This window comes from Hylobates moloch, unplaced genomic scaffold (genome assembly GCF_009828535.3).
Source record: "Hylobates moloch isolate HMO894 unplaced genomic scaffold, HMol_V3 SCAFFOLD_21, whole genome shotgun sequence".
Classification (NCBI taxonomy): domain Eukaryota; kingdom Metazoa; phylum Chordata; class Mammalia; order Primates; family Hylobatidae; genus Hylobates; species Hylobates moloch.
The window spans coordinates 51,263,044-51,283,685 of record NW_026652296.1 but is presented as its reverse complement, the minus strand read 5'-3'; the positions used below and the strand labels follow the sequence as shown (position 1 = coordinate 51,283,685).

The 20,642-nt window shown below is 38.3% G+C and overlaps 1 protein-coding gene across 1 annotated transcript in view; it reads left to right on the top strand.

The window, feature by feature from the left end:
- Nucleotides 1–136: 136 nt before the first annotated feature.
- Nucleotides 137–20,642, top strand: part of ANKEF1 (ankyrin repeat and EF-hand domain containing 1) — a 31,967-nt gene continuing 11,461 nt past the window's right edge. The window contains exons 1-8 of the mRNA XM_032142541.2: nucleotides 137–423; nucleotides 3,340–3,729; nucleotides 8,192–8,391; nucleotides 9,387–9,536; nucleotides 10,874–10,997; nucleotides 14,703–15,525; nucleotides 16,986–17,212; nucleotides 18,443–18,606. Of these exons, the coding sequence (XP_031998432.1) occupies nucleotides 3,384–3,729; nucleotides 8,192–8,391; nucleotides 9,387–9,536; nucleotides 10,874–10,997; nucleotides 14,703–15,525; nucleotides 16,986–17,212; nucleotides 18,443–18,606 (2,034 nt within the window). The 5' untranslated portion in view covers nucleotides 137–423; nucleotides 3,340–3,383. The remainder of the gene's footprint in view (nucleotides 424–3,339; nucleotides 3,730–8,191; nucleotides 8,392–9,386; nucleotides 9,537–10,873; nucleotides 10,998–14,702; nucleotides 15,526–16,985; nucleotides 17,213–18,442; nucleotides 18,607–20,642) is intronic.

The following is a 20,642-nucleotide window of genomic DNA, read 5'->3' as shown; positions in this document are numbered from 1 at the left end:
GGGGGCGGGGGCGGAGGCTGGGTCGGAGGCGGAGGCGGAGGCGGAAGCGAGCACCGCCCCACCGCGCACGCTGCGGTTGCCTCGGCAGCTGCGCCCTGCGTGGCGGAAGCTCACAATCAGCCCGGTCCCTCGGGCTCCCACCTCGGGCTCCGACCCCGCCCTCCGCGCTCACCTGCCCGCGCGCTCGCTTTCTGGGGACCCGGGCCCATGGACAAACACACCCAGCCCTGCTGTCCCGCTCGCCAGCTCGCCAGCCCACTCAGAGGGACACCATTCACGCCTGGGCGCCTCCGCCGGGCTCCGGGAGCCCAAGGTCGCGGCTGGGCCAGCGCTGAGCGTCAGGGGACGAAAGCAGGGGCCTCCGCGGTCTTCCCAGCAGGCCCAGGCGCATAGGTGCCCAGAGATCGCCCGGAAGACTAAGAGGTGAGCAGGACGCGTGGCCTTTCCTTTGACTTTACGTCTCTACCCGCTCCACTCCTCTCTTCTCCAGATTTTTCTGGAGACTAAAAAGTGGAAAGCACAGTAGAGAACTCCCAACATGTAAACTATTGCTTACACTTGTGGGTGAGCTGAAACCCACAAAAGTTTGGTGTATTCATAAGGAGCCTATATTGAAGGACTTTGCTAAATGTTTTACAAGGATCATGTCTCGTTTCCTTTTCACACAGCCCCATGAAGTGGGCACCATTGCTATTCCCAGTTCACAGATGCAGAAACTGAGGTACAAACTAGGTAGGCGGCATATCCATATTTATCCAACTAGTTTGTGTAAATAATGATACAGGGAAAGGAGGATCACAACGGATTTCTCCACCTCAAACCCTACACTGCAATGTACCAAGCTTGTCTTCCTCTCTTCCTCTTTCTAATGATCCTCCCTTGTCGCACAGCCCCCTTTGAGAGTTAAATGACCTGAACACACGTCCATTCCCACAGATTTTCATGTAACTTCCGAGTATTCAGACCCCGAACATGGACCTCAAGTCAAGACATTCTGCTCCATTCCACTACCTTGGTAGATGGTTAGATGTGTCTAAGGTGGCCCAGGGTCATGCTGGGGAAAAGTGCAGGTGTGCTCGTATGTGGAGGGTCCTATATGCTGCTCAATTTACAAGGAACCCAGGACCCAAAGGCTACACTTGCGTGATTTCCTGCAGTGGGGTGAGCTCTTGGTCAGTCTTAGCAGTTGATTGTAAAGGACACTACACAGGGTGCTGCCCTCTCCCCAGCACTTCAGGGCTTTAGCTGGGAGGGAGGCAGTCCACAGGAAACCGACCCGTGGACCTACTGAATTCCTCATTGTAGCTGCTAATTAATTCTCCATTAGGGATGGACGCTAACAGAGGCAACATTGAAGTCCCTGACTGGGAAATCCCTATTTTCACAAATCAAGTGGCATTGATTCAATCTAATCATTAACTATGTAGGAGCATCTTGGCCTATTCCATAGATGACATATATACATATGCAGTATGATGACACTGCACCTAATCGGAATATGGCTGATAATAATAAAACAAGCCATAAATAGCAGCTAAGGTGAATGTCACCAAGCCGTGCAGCAAAGTCCAAGTGGATGACTCTGAGGCAGCCTCAGTTTGTTCCCTAGTCCACCACACGTTATAAACAGATTAAAAGGCAAAGGAAGCCTGGTCCCGTGGCTCGCGCCTGTAGTCCCAACATTTTGAGAGGCTGAGGCGGGTGGATCACCTGAGGTCAGGAGTTCGAGATCAGCCTGGCCAACATGGTGAAACCCTGTCTTTTCTAAAAATACAAAAATTAGCCAGGCGTGGTGGTGGGCACCTGTAATCCCAGCTACTCGGGAGGCTGAGGCAGGAGCATCGCTTGAACCCGGGAGGCAGAGGTTGCAGTGAGCCAAGATTGCGCCACTACACTCCAGCCTGGGTGACAGAGCGAGAGTTGGGCTGAGGGTCGAGGGTCATGGGATAGGGTGAGACACCAAGGGAGTGTGTGAGGACAGAAAAGAGTCTTGAGGACCTAGCCCTGGGCACCCAACATAGGCTTCTTGAAACGGGGAGTCAGCAAGGGAGACTGAGAAAGAGGGGGCATTGGTGTTGGATGGAAGCAGGCAATGGAGATGTTGTGATGCCTAGAGAGACACATGTAAAGGAGAGAGAGCTCACCGCCGGAGAGAATGTAGGTGAGGGAGCAGGCTTGCGATGGAGAAAAATGGTGCATAGTTTCAGCTTTTGTAGTAAGATGGAATCTTTTCATTGCAAATGTTGGAAACCCAGCTAACTAGCTTATGCCAAAATAAGGTGGCGGGGGGAGAAGATATATTTACACATAAAGTGGTAGATGGCTTCTGGCACCATGGAATCCCTGTTGCAACTAATGCCATCAATCTCATCTCCATCTTCCAAGCATAGACTCTCTCTGTGGCACCCAAGAGAGCTACCTGCAGCCCCAGCCCCACACCATACTGCTTAACAACTTCAGCAGAACAGTCTTCCCTCATAGTTCTGGATGATGGGCTGCTGATTGGTTGATGTCTTTTATGCACATATGCTTGAGCTTTGGTGTACCTGGAAAGGGATGGTTCCCTCAAATGGGCCAAGCCTAGGCCACAGACCCTTTCCTCTGGCAGGGGACAGAAGGGACAGCCCCATCCAAACGACCCGGATAGGATTCCCTATGTGATAATGGGGTTCTTTTCTCGTAAGAAATGAAGAAATAACTGATCATACCTAGCATGGCCTGCTACTCAATCCAAAAGATTTTCCATACAAGGAGGTAAAATTACATACTAGAATGCCCATCACAATTTAACAGGGGGATTGTTTATGAAGATTTGCAGTTTCCTTGCAGCCATTTAATTACATATTTTCCACTTAAGATGACATAGGAATCACTCATCACATCTTTGATATGTTACAGAGCCCAGTAGATTTCTGTTTATAATGAACACCTCAAAATTATATGTTTTTATAACACCTTAAAACTATTAAAACCTATATGATCTCTCTATTGTGCTGGTATGAAACCATGTGGATAGATGGTGGGAACTCGAACCCTTACCATGGCAGTTTAACCTCAGCTTCTTCATGATAAAATGGGAAAGTGTGGTGAGGAGGGAGGTTAAATGGATAAGAAGAAAACCACCTGGCAAACTATTTTTAATTATGATGGAAGATTTGTTTGAACTGTTTTAACTTTATGCCCTCTCAATGTTTTTGGTATTTATGTGTAAATCCTACTTTCTGAACATTTCTTAAAAAACAATCTCTGTTCTTAAGGAGGTTCCAAAATACTGTTATTTAATCAAAATGAAGACGATAAAATTAACTTTTGAGTTATTTTTCTTTTTTGTTGCTTCAGTTTTAGTTTCGGTCCAGAAAGCATTTTCAACGAGCTGGTCAAGCATGGCTTTAGCAGATAAGAGACTTGAGAACTTACAGATCTACAAAGTTCTTCAATGTGTGCGGAACAAAGACAAGAAGCAGATAGAGAAGCTGACCAAGCTTGGATACCCTGAACTAATCAATTATACAGACCCCGTTAATGGACTTAGTGCTTTGCACTTAGCCTCAGTTTCCAATGATATCGATATGGTCAGCTTTCTCCTTGACCTTGGTGCTCACCCTGATGTGCAAGACCGAATGGGCTGTACTCCCACAATGAGGGCTGCAGAACTGGGCCACGAATTGTCAATGGAAATATTAGCAAAGGCAAAGGCTGATATGACTATAGTTGATAATGAAGGAAAAGGTAAAAATCCCGACATCCTCTCCAGCAGATTGTAATTCACTTTGTAGCCAGAAAGCAATAACATGGACTCTTTTTGTTTTCCAACTTTAGAAGTGAATTACTTAAGGTTTTAAGGGAAAGGCTAAATTCTCACTCCTATACCTAAACCTACTGTCTCCTCATACTTTGAAAATGAGATAGCTATATCTTAGGGAAAACAGTTATGAGAGCTTGCTCATATAATTAGATTAATTTGTGTTTGGTGGTTTCTTTTAAATGTGGAGAATTTTGAAATTATACACGCTGATCATTCATTATAAAATATAAACTCTTGTTTAAAATGAAGATGAAGTCGAGCATTCCTTATTCTTTTTTTACATTTTAGAATTTGGTGCAGTACTACACCTAGGACTCCAAAAGGATTTTGACCTCCTCAGTAGCAGTCTAATGTAGGAAGGACTTGCACTTGGAAACTTGGAAGGACTAAAGTCAATTCTGGCATAAACTCCAACTTTCTAGGATTATTTAAAAATGTGTTTGGAAATACAACGTCAAACTTTAGACATGACCTTTCAACAAACTTTAGACATGACCTTTCAACAATTATTCAGATCAAACAGCTGCACTTCCACACCGTTAATCCCATCATCTCAAGACCATGGTCTGAGGACTTATTGCCCAAATAACTTAAGGTTCAGGCAAGAATTGACACAGCCTCATAAAATAACTGAGATAATTACCGATAAGCTTAATGTAAACTGGTAGGTTTAAGCAGTTGTCCTGAGTTGCTGCAGATACAAGGCCATTAACATGAGCCCTGCAATGGAGAAATTAATCTCATTGGATAATGTGAATATTTACTGACGAGAGCAAAATCTACTTTTCTAACTGTCTCCAGACTTGGTGTTTGATATGATTACTTGCTTAGAACAAAAGAGGACAAAGAAAAGGGATAATTACATATGTAATTGTACCACATAACAAAATAAACTTCAGATGCATTCAGGGGCCAGATGTATTTTGAAATGCTAAATCCTGAAAAAACGGTATCCTCTCAAAGCTCTATAGAATACCATTTCCCAAAGTGTGTTCCGTGGACCACTGAATTGCCAGGATGTTGAGAAGTATTACAGGCAAAATTGGTTCCACGGTCGCATTCATTAGAGACACATTTTAGGCATTTATCTTTCACATTGGTGGCTCAAAAATGGTGACATTTTCCATATTTATTTGACCACAAAATAGTTTTTTTTTTTTTTTAATGGTATCTTATATGCCTGGAGTTTTGTGGACTAACCTTTGGGAAACACTATAATAGAGAAACGTTTAACTTACTGAGTTTGAAAAAGAGATACAAATCACAAAGAAAAAAATTCTATAGCATAACAATGTAAAAGTGCAATTTTTTTTTAATCAAGGTAAAACTGGAAACAAGGTCAAGTAAATACTTGCAGCAAATGCAACAGGCATATGGCTAAAGGAAACAAATCTCATGGGCAGAACTGAAACTATAAAAGGAAACAAATGTAAAATCTTTTTTCACACATAAGCTTGTTAGGATGGCTGCCTGCAGCCCTCACTCTGCATAACCCATGGTACTGCCCATTGTACGGAGTACATTGTCTCTTCCCCACATCAACAAGCCTCACTCGGCTTGCACATCCCTCCGTTTGGCTGCCAGTGGCCAAACTGCTTTGCTTATTCCACAGTACCCTCTCTGTCATTGACATCCTATTTTCTGGTGACTCATGTTTGACTCACTGTACATCGTTCCTAAAGGATAAGGAAACATTTAAATGGCTAAGTGGGTCTATAGGATGTGAGACATGACCTAGGCCTAAGCTGCACTTTCTCTTGGAACAATTTTACAGAATATGGAGAAGGTAAAGCTCTAAGCTAATACATTCTTTCTTGTATGTTGTCCTAGGGAATTAATTACAGTGTGGAATCATTCTCCTTAAAAGTTAAGCTATAATAGTTCTTTATAGCACCCATTCCCATTCCATTGGTTTTTGCATTTATAGGAATGTGTACTCCTCAATGCCATATGCCAGTTCTATGATAAGGTACAATATTTTTCAAACTGTTTTCCCTTCAATTTAGGAATGCTGATTCGTGTTCTTTGTGGCTTAAAGAGTCAGCCCAGATACATTTTAACTGTGTGTTGCACATGCCATCATTATGAAATATTCATTTCATAAGTGGCTCTGGGCCTTTTGTAATGAATTCAGCCTCCTTGGGTATTATGCTTAGGTTGTTTTGTTGTTGCTGTTGTTGTTGTTTTGCTCTCTTCTTGCCTTCTATGTCTTGCCCTGTCTTTGACTTCCTCTTTTCAATAATATCCTTGACCATCTTTTCTTTTTTTTTTTTTTTTTGACTGTTCTGAGTAACCCTATTTTAGGTACATCAGTTTATATAAAATATATTTAGGTTTTGATTTTCATATACATTTTATTTTCTATTTTAATGGTGGAATTTATGCAATTTATAGTTATCTAGATTTCCCATAGGTTTGGCTTCAGAAACATCATTTATTTTATATTGTGAAGGCAAAATATATCTAATATATAAAATATATGTGAAAGTATTGTCATATATGGTCCATATATTTGTTTTACTTTGCTGTATATGTGTGTTTTTCTTTATATGCTTGTAAGTGTATTTTCTAAAATTAATGGGCTGTTTTTAGTTATTTTACTAGTTAACTTGATACTTCATATGCCCTTAAACCTCTTTATTGAGTTAGCATCTTAAACAGTATTCATTGATTCTTTACTGTTTAGTAAGATTAGTACAATAGTACAAATTAGATAAGATTAGTACAATAACCCTTCCTTTTACCTCTGCTACTTCCCTTCTACCACTCAATTTTATAGTCAATTATAATTACTTAGTTCTTTCAATGATTCCCTTTTAAATAATAAGTACCTGTACTTTATCTCCTTACCTGCTTTACATAATATCTCAGTCTTAGCCCTAAAAGATGAGAAGATCAAATACTTACACTATTTCTCCTTCCTTCCCTTCCCTCCAAATTTTTGATAAATTATATTATTTTTACATTATTATGAATTGCAATATATTTTTCTCTATCTAAAATTACTAAGGTGACTTAGCTTTGGTTCTGTGGCTAAAAAGATTCAGTATTTATGACTGTTCTTTTAGTCACATATTCTCTATTGATCTCTTGGAAAACTCACTTTTGCATCAAGTAGTTTAAGTCACTTCTTTGGGCTTGTATCCCTGATTACTTATACCCTGAAGACTATAGATGTCTGTTGCTTTCACATGAACAAAGTATTGATTGGGTGTAAAAGTTCCCTGGTTTTTTTCCCAAGTTGTAGTGGAGAGATCCTTTAATTATAGTGTAGCATTGAATGTTGTTGTGATAAATTTTTGAGGGCAGCTGGACTTTTCCCCTTTATGGATTAGTTGAATTTTTGCCTGGATTCTTACGAGACAGTTTCTTTGCCTAGCTTTACCTAGGCATGCCTTGCTGACTGTTTTTAATCAACTGTTCCTAAGACACAACGTACCCTTTTAATCTTATGATTCAGGTCTATCTTTGCACTTTTATTTTAGAACAAGTTATATTTAGTTTCATTGCTATCATGGAAATGAATGAGCCAGTAGTTTTCACTGGTGTATCTTTTCTAGTATGTCCCCTTTTTGCATGGCTTTCGTTATCAGTTTCTTTTTTCCTTGCAGTATTTTTTTTAATAGGTTGCATAGTGGTTTCTTTTTGGTTATTCTTTGAATGAAGTCCCTTTTCTGGAATGAACTCATTACAAAGTCAGTTTGGAGTTTGATTGTTATTTACCTAGGACTTTCTTAGCGACACTCTGCCCTGGGTTTATAACAGTAACCCTGATGTGTAGTGTACTTTTGACATGGATTATATTGAAGGCCTGTATGTTACAGGTCCTGGGTGTAGGGATTTAGCATTTTCCTTTCTCCAATGGAACAAAACGATTTGCTAAAATGGCAGAGCCACTTGCCATCTAATTTTTCATCTCTTTACTGCTATACCGACAGCCTGCTTCTTACAAATATGGCCAGTCTACACATTTCATCACCCAGTGCCATCCCTTTTGCCATTCTGCAGTTTTAGAGGGGACCAGGGGACTTACCAGTAGCCTTTTGGCACACATAGAGCTATAGCCCTGCTCATTCCAAGAAGGGACACTCGGTACGTACTGCAAGATGCCAGATACTCAGGGTCAACAGCGTTCACCTATCAGCACTCCAATTCTTCCATAAGCCAGGTCCTATCACATGTGGTTGTGACCGTTTTCTAACTATGTCGGGAATTAAGATTTCTTGTTTTTTGTTTTCTGTCTTGGTGTTTTAGTTGGTTTCAAAGAGGAAACCGAGGCAGATATGCCTTTAACTAGCTAAATAAGGATTTTTAATAATTTTACTTTCCTTCCTGTCAAATATGTATGGATGTTAGATACTCTCTGGGGATTTTATTTCCCTGCAGGTGTTTTGTTTTACTGCATTTTACCGACTAAGCGGCATTATCGCTGTGCTCTGATCGCCCTTGAACATGGTGCAGATGTCAACAATTCTACCTATGAAGGAAAGCCAATATTCCTTAGAGCTTGTGAAGATGCTCATGATGTTAAAGATGTGTGCCTGACACTTTTGGAAAAAGGAGCCAATCCTGATGCAATCAACTCAGTATGGCTATTCTTGTTATTGCAAATATTTCTTGTTTCAATTACAGCATAGTATAATCTTTGCATTTAAATATGATGACATTATCCTGTTAGCTGATAGACTGTTCATTTTGATTCAAAATGCTTGAAGATGGTATACTTTTATTATCTTCATATTGCTGTGATTCTACAGTCTGTTTCCTAATTATGCTTGGAAACTTGGTATTTGTTATGCATAATGTCAAGGTACCATTATAGGAAATAGTAAAAAAGGCTTTTTTTTTTTTTTTTTTGAGACAGAGTGTCACTCTGTTGCCCAGGTTGGAGTGCAGTGGTCCAATCTTGGCTCACTGCAACCTCTGCCTCCCAGGTTCAAGCAATTCTCCTGCCTCAGCCTCCCGAGTAGCTGGGATTACAGGTGCACGCCACCATGCCCCACTAACTATTTTTTTGTATTTTTAGTACAGACAGGGTTTTACCATGTTGGCCAGGCTGATTTGGAATTCTTGTCCTCAAGTGATCTGCCCGTCCCTGCCTTCCAAAGCGCTGGGATTACAGGCACTCCCATCCTAGTTCTGTTGTTTCTTATATCAATTTTGTTCACTCTCCTTATTTGGCTAATTTTGAGTTTTCTTGTAATTGCCCTTTCTTGACACTAAACATTGATTTTCTTCTCATTAGAAAACACCTATGACCTAATTTTATATTAGTGTTGATATTTTATCTCTCTTTCTCCCTTTTTATTCTGCTCTATTTGCAAGAAATACATTTTTTAGCATGATATTCTCACAGGGGCATGTAGTGTGACCTTGACTCTGATTTTAGAATTCTACGTTTTGGATACTGACCCATTGTACTTGCTTAATTTTTCCTCTTTGTTACATGAAGCTAAGAAAAATGTAGAGAACTAAACTTGTAAGTGTAAAGCTAAGGTCAAATGGATTCAGACTGTATTTGTACTGATTCTGCTACTTAATATGATGGGTATAAACAGCATCTCATCTGTTTCATGTCCAGTCCACAGGCCGCACAGCTTTAATGGAGGCGTCAAGAGAAGGGGTAGTGGAAATAGTTCGAGGTATATTGGAAAGAGGAGGTGAAGTGAATACGTTTGACAATGACAGGCATCACGCCATGCATTTTGCTGCTAAAGGAGGCTTTTTCGATGTAATGATCTATTCTTTGCTTTAAAATTTGTTGCTAAAACTTTTCTGTCCTTTTTCTCAAATTTTTTATATGTCATATAGAGTACGCCAAGGCAGACATTTTTCTGAGTTACCTATGTTGTTTTCATCTTGATTTCCCCAAATAATTCTAAAATTATTATTTTTAAAAACTTTATCTCTTTATTTAGTTTTATGTGTTTGCTAATTTACTTATTTAATATTATTCATAGCATTTTTCTGTACACTCAATGATAACAATTTAAAACTTCTGCCACCTGGGACTACTGTATTTTATGCCTTCATTACATACTAGAATCTTTAAAATATGATATGATCTAATTATGGGAGAACAATGCCCTCGTACTCTTTTTTTTTTTTTTTTTTTTTTGAGACGGAGTCTCGCTCTGTCCCCCAGGCTGGAGTGCAGTGGCGCGATCTCGGCTCACTGCAAGCTCCGCCTCCCGGGTTCACGCCATTCTCCTGCCTCAGCCTCTCCGAGTAGCTGGGACTACAGGCGCCCGCCACCATGCCCGGCTAATTTTTTGTATTTTTAGTAGAGCCGGGGTTTCACCATGGTCTCTATCTCCTGACCTCGTGATCTGCCCGCCTCGGCCTCCCACAGTGCTGGGATTACAAGCGTGAGCCACCGCGCCCAGCCGTGCTCGTACTCTTATCTCCATGGTGTTTGTGTGTATTAGATAATGATATACCTGAATTTTAAACTCAAGTATTCTGATTATCTAAACATACAGCAAAGAATATCTCACTGATACAGTAACATTGCAGAAACAAAATAAAAATTAACACTTTTTTTTAAATTCTGAATTTCATCTGAAATTTCTTTACTCAATTTCTTTGAGTTTTAACATAGTTATCTTCATTTATATCACTATTTTCCCTGAAATAAAAGTATATACAAAGATAGAAACCACATTTGGTAAAGAATTTTCCTCTTGGATGCTGTTTTCCATGCTCTTATGCTTTCTTAAATTACCTACACTAACAAAAATGGTAGTGTCCCCTCTAAGTATAGAGTTTTCTATACTCTAGATCAATGCTATTTAATAGAACTTTTGGTGATGATGGACATACTCTATGTTTGTGCTATACAACACAGTACAACACAATGGCCACGTGGCTTTTGAGTACTTTAAATGTGGCTAGTGAAACAAACAAATGAAACTTAAATATTTTCAGTTTAGTTCATTTCAATTTGAATTTTCAATAGTCATACGTGGCTAATCGATATTGTACTGGATAGCGCCGGTCTGGCTGTCAGTCTCTATATAGTAGATATACATTCCTATTCCTCAACAATATCCACTATTTATTTTACAGATCTTGAAGCTTCTTTTTGCCTACAATGGAGATATGGGGCTGATTTCGATAAATGGGAACACACCACTTCATTATGCTGCCATGGGTGGTTCTGCAGATTGCTGTAAATACATAGCTCAGCGAGGTAAAATCGTCTAGCAATTTTGTGCTTAAAGTACTTATGATTTACCCATGTCGTAGATAAGCAGAGAATTTGGGCTTATCACTTGTCAGTGGCTTATTTTTTTCTATAGCAAAACCTCACTCATATGTAGAAAGAAAATTGAAAATTATTTCTCATACTACCCTCTGTTAAATCATGAATCTGCTCTTAAAAGTGATGAAAACCCATTTGTCCAAAAATTTTAGGTTATTGTTAAAAACCTAAAGGGGATTGTTCCTGAGCCAACTAATTATTCAAATACTGATGGTTGAGGGCAGGGTGTGGTGGTTCATGCCTGTAATCCCAGCACTTTGGGAGGCTGAAGCAGGTGGATCACTTGAGGTCAGGAGTTCAACACCAGCCTGGCCAACAAGGCGAAACTGCGCCTCTACTAACAATGCAAAAAAAAATTAGCCAGGCGTGGTGACGGCGCCTGTAATCTCAGTTACTTGGGAGGCTAAGGCACGAGAATCACTTGAACCTGGGAGGCAAAGGTTGCAGTGAGCCAAGATCGTGCCACTGCACTCCAGCCTGTGTCTCAAAAAACAAACAACAACAAAAAACTTACAGTTGATTAAGTTCCTTATTTTAAAAATGCCAACATCAATCTAAAAAAGGACACACACTGGAAACCATTTGCTTTCATTTGAATTTTTAGTTTATTTTAAAAAATATTCCATTGTGTCAAATGCAAAGATAACTTTTCTGGATAATTTGCAGTTATGGGGAAAATAATTTGGGAGAAAACATGAAATGAAAATTTTCATGGAATATTTGAAATGTAAGCAGAATTTTTAATTTCAGATTTTCCTGTAGCTTTAAAGTATTAATTTAGAAATATGAACTATATCATATATAGCTTAATGAGTTTCTTAAAATGAAAATATTAGTTAATTATATTTAAGGATATGAATTTTTTGTTAATTACATGCTAATTAAATGCACATTAAAAGCTTTTTACCTCTGTTAGAGATAGAACTGCATTTTGCAGAACTGTATATATTTTTTCTAGTTTATGAGAAATAGGCAAAAACTTAAAGTCCAACAACTCTATAATAGAGCAAAGAAAGTGTTCTATTTTTCTGTTTTCCACACAGATACAAAATTTTACAAGTCACTAAAATTATAAATAAAACTAACATGCCCGCATAACTATAATAGCATAACATCCATTTTTAGTTGTATAAATATATACTTTCCCTATGTCCCCAGTGTGATAAACCCTTTTAGCAAATGAGAAAAAAATATATCAAATGCAATTCTGGTTCTCTCAAACTGTCTTAATTGGTTTTGTTTTCAAATCTGTCTCTATTAGCAGTTTATTCTGACATTTCAGATTTAACATTGTGTATTTCTAAAAACTAAAGATCCACTCAAGTTGAGACAAATTTCTTTAACTTTAATATGTTGACTTATTTCTTATTGGGACAAATATCACCCATACTCTATCATTTATGTATTCCTGGAATAAAGTCACAGAAAGCACATTGAGAAGCCAAGGACCAGAGCCTGGGTCATGCAAAAAGGCCTAACTCAGTGATGCAGAAAAGATCCATTTTCCTAGAAGAATCAATCATGAGACCATTTTAAAGCAAATGTTTGAAAATGTTCTGAGTTTCTGTGCGTGTTCGGAAATATAAACACGTCACCAGATCCTATGTGGGTGACCCAGTTTCACAGCAGAAGTGTTGTCAGTTACATTTCTACCTTTAGAATCTTATATCTAAGGCAATCAGAGCAGCAAGAAACCCTTAGCGATCAAATGCTTGTTTCTGAATAAGCTCCCTGGGTTTAGTCTGTTCTGTACTTAATTGTAAAGCATTTGTGCTGGCTGCATTCATTTCTCACATTTCCGCATGATGGTCCTCTTTCACCCCCTCGTCCCCCTGCTGGAGCAACTGACAACTCCCTGTAAGCATGTGAGAGCCACATCCAAGGGAAGAGGAGAGGAGCTCGTGGAGTCCTCCACCTCCTCTTCCTGGGCCCTCAACTCCCTGAGTTCTGCAGCACCAGCCAGCTGGAAGTTGAATGTCTTTACCACAGAGGAGCATAAGTCTCACAAGGAATGACTAGATCTTTATTTACTGATTATAAAGGAGGAGACAGAAAGCTCCAGGTCAAAAGGACAGGAAAACTGCCTTTAGCTCTTTAAAGTGGGATGTTGGAGTCTTTCATACACATGGAAGTTTCTGACTAGGATTAAGCTGGAAGCTGCAGAGGGTAAACTAAAGCAGGATGAAAATCCTTTGGTCCTTAGTGCTGGGTGAACATAGAAGAAGTGGCTTGAGAAGTGGGATCAAAAACCCCCAGACACCCTGAGTAAGCAAAGTAAATAGCTAAGTAAAAACAGTGTATCAGAATTAGTATGGAATTGCACTATGGAATTACTATGCTATGGAATTACACTGTAGAGTCACTGTTCTTAAAACTGTCCAATATAGAAATTTTAGAACCTTTATTGTCCCCATAGTCCTTTTTAGTTTTTCTACTACTAGTAAAATTATCAGCCTTAGTATAAAAGTGTGCGTGTGTGTGTGTGTGTGTGTGTCTGTAGTAAAATAGATTTTTCTTTTTTTAATTTTTATTTTTTTGATAGTAAGTGTATATATTTGTGGAGTATGTTAAATGTTTTGATATAGGAATACAATGCTTAATAATCACATCCTCTAGAATGGGATATCCATCCCCTCAAGCATTTATTCTTTGTGTTACAAATAATCCAATTACACTCTTTTAGCTATTTAAAAACATACAATTATTATTGATTATAGTCACCCTGTTGTACTATCAAATAGTAGGTGTTATTCATTCTTTCCATTTTTTTACCCATCGTATAAAATTTTAATTTTTGGCAATACTAAGGAAAGTATTAATCTTGAAAAACATGATCTGACTGCTTCTTCAAAGTCTTACTTATACATACCCTTATTATAGACAACACAGCCTTTTTGGTAGCACTAAATGGATTCCCTAACATGTTCAAAAAAGTTTATTTCTTCGGTGAATATTTATAAATAATGTTGGTCTCATCATTTTGTTAAATAAGGGATCAAAAAGGAAAATGAATTTTAATGTCTAACGTGCATATAAATATAATGCTCAACTCCTCAGGTTTAATTACAAATTACTTTTCCCTCTGTGAAGGTTGTTTACGTGGCCATACCACAAAACAGCAGATTAGTATAAATTACATTACTTAATGAAGAACATGGAAAAAATAAAATTATACACAGATTTACAGTTTAAATCATTCAAAAGGAAGCGGGTATTCTGCATCTTTTCAGGTTCAGATCTGAGTTCATAAGGTCCTAGGTAAGCTGTTTGAATCCAGCTTCTTTCCAGATTCAAATGTATCCTTGCTCTTTTCCTGTTGGCCTGACGTCCCCTGAGCAAGTGTACCAATATGGTATGTGTTTCAAATATCTCTAGGGATCAATGTTCTAATCCTGTCGTAAATTGTAAACTTATCTTCTTCAGAATTCACCAAAGTGATGCTCACAGAAAAAAAAAATTACAGTTCAATTTTGTAATTATAACAGCAGAATGTGCACATCTCTATATACATATAATTTGGGGACACATTTTTTACTAATCATGAGAAATTAAGAAAACAGTTGGATGAATGTCATTTATTAGCCATGCAAATTGCCTTGGCACCATTCATAATTATGATGCTTTATGTTTTAGGATGTGACCTGAAATGGAAGAATTTAGATCATAAAACGCCCAGGGCTGTGGCTAAGGAAGGCGGCTTCAAAGCAGCAAGCAAAGAAATACGCCGAGCAGAGAGAATCGCTAATAAACTAGCCAGGCCAGGAGCCAAAAATCCAAATCCACTGTGGGCCCTCAGACTGCACGATTGGTCCGTAGAACGTGAGACTTTCCTCCGGGAAGCCTTTTCGGTTTTGGACAGGGGTGACGGGAGCATCAGCAAGAACGACTTCGTGAAGGTGTTGGAGCAAAGGCAAGATTACGCAAGCTCAGAACAGCTGGCTGCCGTCGCGCAGCTTCACGAGGAAACCCGGGGAGGAGGGGTCAATGTTCATGAATTCTTTAAAGGAACCAGATATTTAAGCAAGTCTTTTGTCTTAGGATCGTATGGACCTAAGAAAAAGAAAAAAGGGATGGGCAAAAAAGGAAAGAAAGGGAAATTTGTCTTACCCCTTCCAATCTGTGTCATTCCTGAGTATGCGTTTCCACGCAGGCAGGATGGTGGGCCACCGTATTACATGATTGAGACCTGTGAGAATGTCACTGACAGCAGCCGATTTAACAGAGATCACCCCCCAGAACATCCCATTCAGGATGACTCTGCTTGGTACATTGATGATTCAGAGAAGGTATTTTCAAACATTAATATTATCACCAAAGCAGGGGATCTGGCTTCTCTGAAAAAGGCCTTTGAATCGGGAATACCTGTGGATATGAAGGATAATTATTACAAAACTCCGCTCATGACGGCGTGTGCAAGTGGAAACATAGATGTGGTCAAGTTTCTTCTTGAAGAAGGGTATGCGTCTCAGTCGAGTGTGGCTTAAATTTTCACGAGTCCTCACATTTCAAGGAAGTGAAAAGACGACAGAATTTTAGTAATATAGAAAAGTGCTACTTTATTAAAGTCTATAATAAGGCTTTAATATATAAAAGCCTTTTATTAACACTTATAGGCTTCATTAAAGAATGTTATTAAGGAATGCTTTATTAAAAATGCTGATTTATTATAGGCTTTATTAAAGTCTATAAAATGCCCTATAAAAGGCATGTGTTCATATTATTGATGGCTAGGGTTAGAAAAGGAGCATTTATGTTAGATTTATGTTATGTTAGGTTCCTAGCCCCTTTATTAAAGCCTGTAATAAATTAATTAAGCCTGTAAATCTTATATGGGAAACCAGGATAATGGGAGCATAGGATTGTGTGTGCACAAATATATTTTGCCAATAGCAATTATGCACAAAGTGAAGGCCAGTAAGTGTTTACTCGGGTTAAACAGAGTCTTCTGATTATTACTGGCCTTCTGTCAGTGGCAGCACAGCTCAGTAATGTCTCAGAGCTTCACCTAGATGATGTGGAGTCACTTTTTAATCTGCCTCCATTTGGGGATCTCAACAACTTCAAACAAGTGGAATGGTGGCTATAATAGCATGTTTTGGTCCCAAAACCTGCTGCCCTCCTCCAGTGTGGAGCAGCCTTTTCCTTGGTACTTTAAATATCTTTAAAATATCAAATCATGACAGTTTTATAATACTTAACTTTTTAGGCTACAACAATCACTCAGGTTTAATTCCTTCTTCTACCATAGTTGTATAACCTGGGTGAGTTTCTTAATATTTTTGTGCCTCAGTTCTGTCATGTATGTAATGAGACTGTAGTGGGACTCATGCCACAAGATTAGTTGAAGATTAAATGAGTTAAAATATGTAAAGCTCTCGTTAATACAGTAATTGCATACTTGATAAATAAAGTACTAATCTTAGTACTTTAACGTTAAAGAAAGACTCAAATTTGTATATTATCAAGAGAGCAACTAATGAGAATGAACTTCTGGACAGCGAATTTCTAAAAAGGACTGAAATGTTAAATAATACATGGTAATATTTAGAATTTTAATAATGAAGTTTCATTTAAAATTGTGTTACATGCAGAGAAAGTCACAAAATGAATTAATATAACTTTTATATGTCCTGTCAGCTTTTATCTTCATTGGATCTAGTTTTATAATTTTCCTTGATTTTAACCTTTGCAAAACCGTAATCCCTAGAATCTAAAGTGCCTTTTAATGTAGACATACACAAAGAAAGTTAAGACTGTCAAATATAATGCAGAATTAAGAGGTTTGAAGAAAAATTATGGCACAGAGTTTACAATTTAGCAACTTGATAGAACTCTACGAAATCTGACTTTGCATTTTTAGTGTCCAGTCATTGGAAAACCAGTATTTTTGGTTTGTTCATCTATCTTATTTTACAGAGCTAACGTTAATGCAACAGATAATTTTCTGTGGACTCCACTTCATTTTGCATGCCACGCAGGCCAACAAGACATTGTTGAGCTTCTTGTTGAATCTGGAGCTTTAATAGATGCAGTTTCAATCAACAACTCAACTCCTTTAAATAGAGCCATTGAAAGCTGCAGACTGGATACTGTAAAATACCTACTTGATATTGGTGCTAAATTCCAGCTGGAAAATAGAAAAGGTAAGCGTTCATATTATTATTGATGACTAGGGTTAGAAAAGGAGAATTTATGTTAGGTTCTAAGCCCCTTCTGATTCTATTCTCATAGGCTTGCATGGTCCACTGAGTTCCTGGTGCAAACACAAGCCTGAGTTAAATGTTATGAAAGTTTATCTTATACCAAGTTCTTCTCCACTCATTGGTGTTGGAGGGCCAATTCTTTATGTCTGCATTCTTCCATGGACCGAAATACTTTTGTAAAATATAATAAAATGATTTATTAGAAAAATAAAATGAAAAAACAAAATACAAGGCCAAACCTTTGTTTTTAATCTTTTAATTTTAATGACAGAAAATTATATTAAGTTGCTATAAACATTTATAAATACTTAGTTTCTGTAGTTACTTCATTATGGATCAGTAACTATTAGTTTGTGGACTTGCACCAGTTTGCAGATGACACATTGAGTTATTACACTGTTATGACTGTTAATTACTAATGATTGCATACTCTATAGACTTTGGATTTCTCTTAAAGCTGGACAAAGTAATTCCTGAATTGAGGCTTCCCTGACTCTAGGAAGTAAACACATGACCTACCTTGTATCATAAATACCATACAGGAAAAATTAAAAAATCATTTGAATATATTTGAGCTCCTTGTTTGGAAGTATAATTTTCCTATATTGGAAGCCATTGCTTCCTTTGACTGAGTGAACATCGTACCTCTAGTTGGTTCAGGCTGCCTCTGAGTCACAGATATTACTGCACCTGTCCTGCCTGATGATATTATAGGTAACATATTGCCCAGCCATCTGCCTGGAGCACCTGTGGCCACTAGCTTCTCCAGACCTTTTGGAATTTACCTCCTTACATCAACGAAAGAGGAAGATAATGTAAAATTATCTATCACATAGAAGGAAATTTGCACAATGTGGGGAGAGAACAATCAATTTGATGTTTAAAATGTAATATAATATATCCTATCACTCTTTTAAGAAACATAGTAAAAAAACGAAGGAAAAAATACTTTTGTGTATTTAGATGACACTATAAATCATGGGATTTTAAAGCTGGGACCACAATAGAGAATATTTGATCTAGCTCTGTGAACTTCTGTATATATACCACTTGCTTTAGGAATCACCCTTATTAGGGCAGGCTTAGAGCTGACGTGCTGAGATATTTTTCTACATGGTTTCTCATTAATATGTTTATAGTCACTCTGAATTTCTGCTTATGTTTCAACAGGGCATAGTGCCATGGATGTTGCAAAGGCATATGCTGATTATAGAATAATTGGTCTGATTAAAGAAAAGCTAGATAACTTGCCAAAACCAGCAGAAAATCAAAAGCTAAAAGGCAAGACACCTCCTATACTGAAGACTGAAGGCCCTGAAATTAAGAAAGAAGAGGTAAGAAAAAAGGTTGACTACCCATTAGTAACTGAAACTCTTTAAAAATCTGTTTTGGGGAAGGCAGAAGCACTATTTACATATTGTTATACAACATGGGCAAGATAATATGCAATGCATACTTTCAATACCATTATTATATAGTACTTTTAAAGAAATATCTAATAAAATTCTTATCACTGAAGAGCCTAAAAAGTACTCACTGCAAAGAGAATCCATACAAAAACCAAGTGGGTTCAGCCAAATACAATTAGAATGTTGAAAAAGAAAACCAAAACTGGTATTGGATTTGTATATATTTGGTCCTGAATTATACAGATTTGATGAGATGGTCCAAATAGGGAAGGAGGCTAACCCTTATGAGGAATGAAGTAAAGCATGATTTTTCTTCATTTTGGTCTCATTGCCACCATATCCCCTTTCTTTCTTTTTTTTTTATTTTTTTTTATTTTTTTATTTTTTTTTTATTATTATACTTTAGGGTTTTAGGGTACATGTGCACAATGTGCAGGTTTGTTACATATGTATCCATGTGCCATGTTGATTTCCTGCACCCATTAACTCGTCATTTAGCATTAGGTGTATCTCCTAATGCTGTCCTTCCCCCCTCCGCCCACCCCACAACAGTCCCTGGAGTGTGATGTTCCCCTTCCTGTGTCCATGAGTTCTCATTGTTCAATTCCCACCTATGAGTGAGAACATGCGGTGTTTGGTTTTTTGTCCTTGCGATAGTTTACTGAGAATGATGTTTTCCAGTTTCATCCATGTCCCTGAAAAGGACACGAACTCATCATTTTTTATGGCTGCATAGTATTCCATGGTGTATATGTGCCACATTTTCTTAATCCAGTCTATCGTTGTTGGACATTTGGGTTGGTTCCAACTCTTTGCTATTGTGAATAGTGCCGCAATAAACATACGTGTGCATGTGTCTTTATAGCAGCATGATTTATAGTCCTTTGGGTATATACCCATTAATGGGATGGCAGGGTCAAATGGTATTTCTAGTTCAAGATCCCTGAGGAATCGCCACACTGACTTCCACAATGGTTGAACTAGTTTACAGTCCCACCAACAGTGTAAAAGTGTTCCTATTTCTCCACATCCTCTCCAGCACCTGTTGTTTCCTGATTTTTTAATGATGGCCATTCTAACTGGTGTGAGATGGTATCTCACTGTGGTTTTGATTTGCATTTCTCTGATGGCCAGTGATGATGAGCATTTCTTCATGTGTTTTCTGGCTGCATAAATGTCTTCTTTTGAGAAGTGTCTGTTCATGTCCTCTGCCCACTTTTTGATGGGGTTGTTTGTTTTTTTCTTGTAAATTTGTTTGAGTTCATTGTAGATTCTGGATATTAGCCCTTTGTCAGATGAGTAGGTTGCAAAAATTTTCTCCCATTCTGTAGGTTGCCTGTTCACTCTGATGATAGTTTCTTTTGCTGTGCAGAAGCTCTTTAGTTTAATGAGATCCCATTTGTCGATTTTGGCTTTTGTTGCCATTGCTTTTGGTGTTTTAGACATGAAGTCCTTGCCCATGCCTATGTCCTGAATGGTATTGCCTAGGTTTTCTTGTAGGATTTTAATGGTTTTAGGTCTAACATATAAGTCTTTAATCCATCTTGAATTAATTTTTGTATAAGGTGTAAGGAAGGGATCCAGTTGCAGCTTTCTACATATGGCTAGCCAGTTTTCCCAGCACCATTTATTAAATAGGGAATCCTTTCCCCATTTCTTGTTTTTGTCAGGTTTGTCAAAGATCAGATAGTTGTAGCTATGCGGCATCATTTCTGAGGGCTCTGTTCTGTTCCATTGATCTATGTCTCTGTTGTGGTACCTGTACCATGCTGTTTTGGTTACTGTAGCCTTGTAGTATAAAGTCAGGTAGTGTGATGCCTCCAGCTTTGTTCTTTTGGCTTAGGATTGACTTGGCGATGCGGGCTCTTTTTTGGTTCCATATGAACTTTAAAGTAGTTTTTTTCCAATTCTGTGAAGAAAGTCATTGGTAGCTTGATGGGGATGGCATTGAATCTATAAAT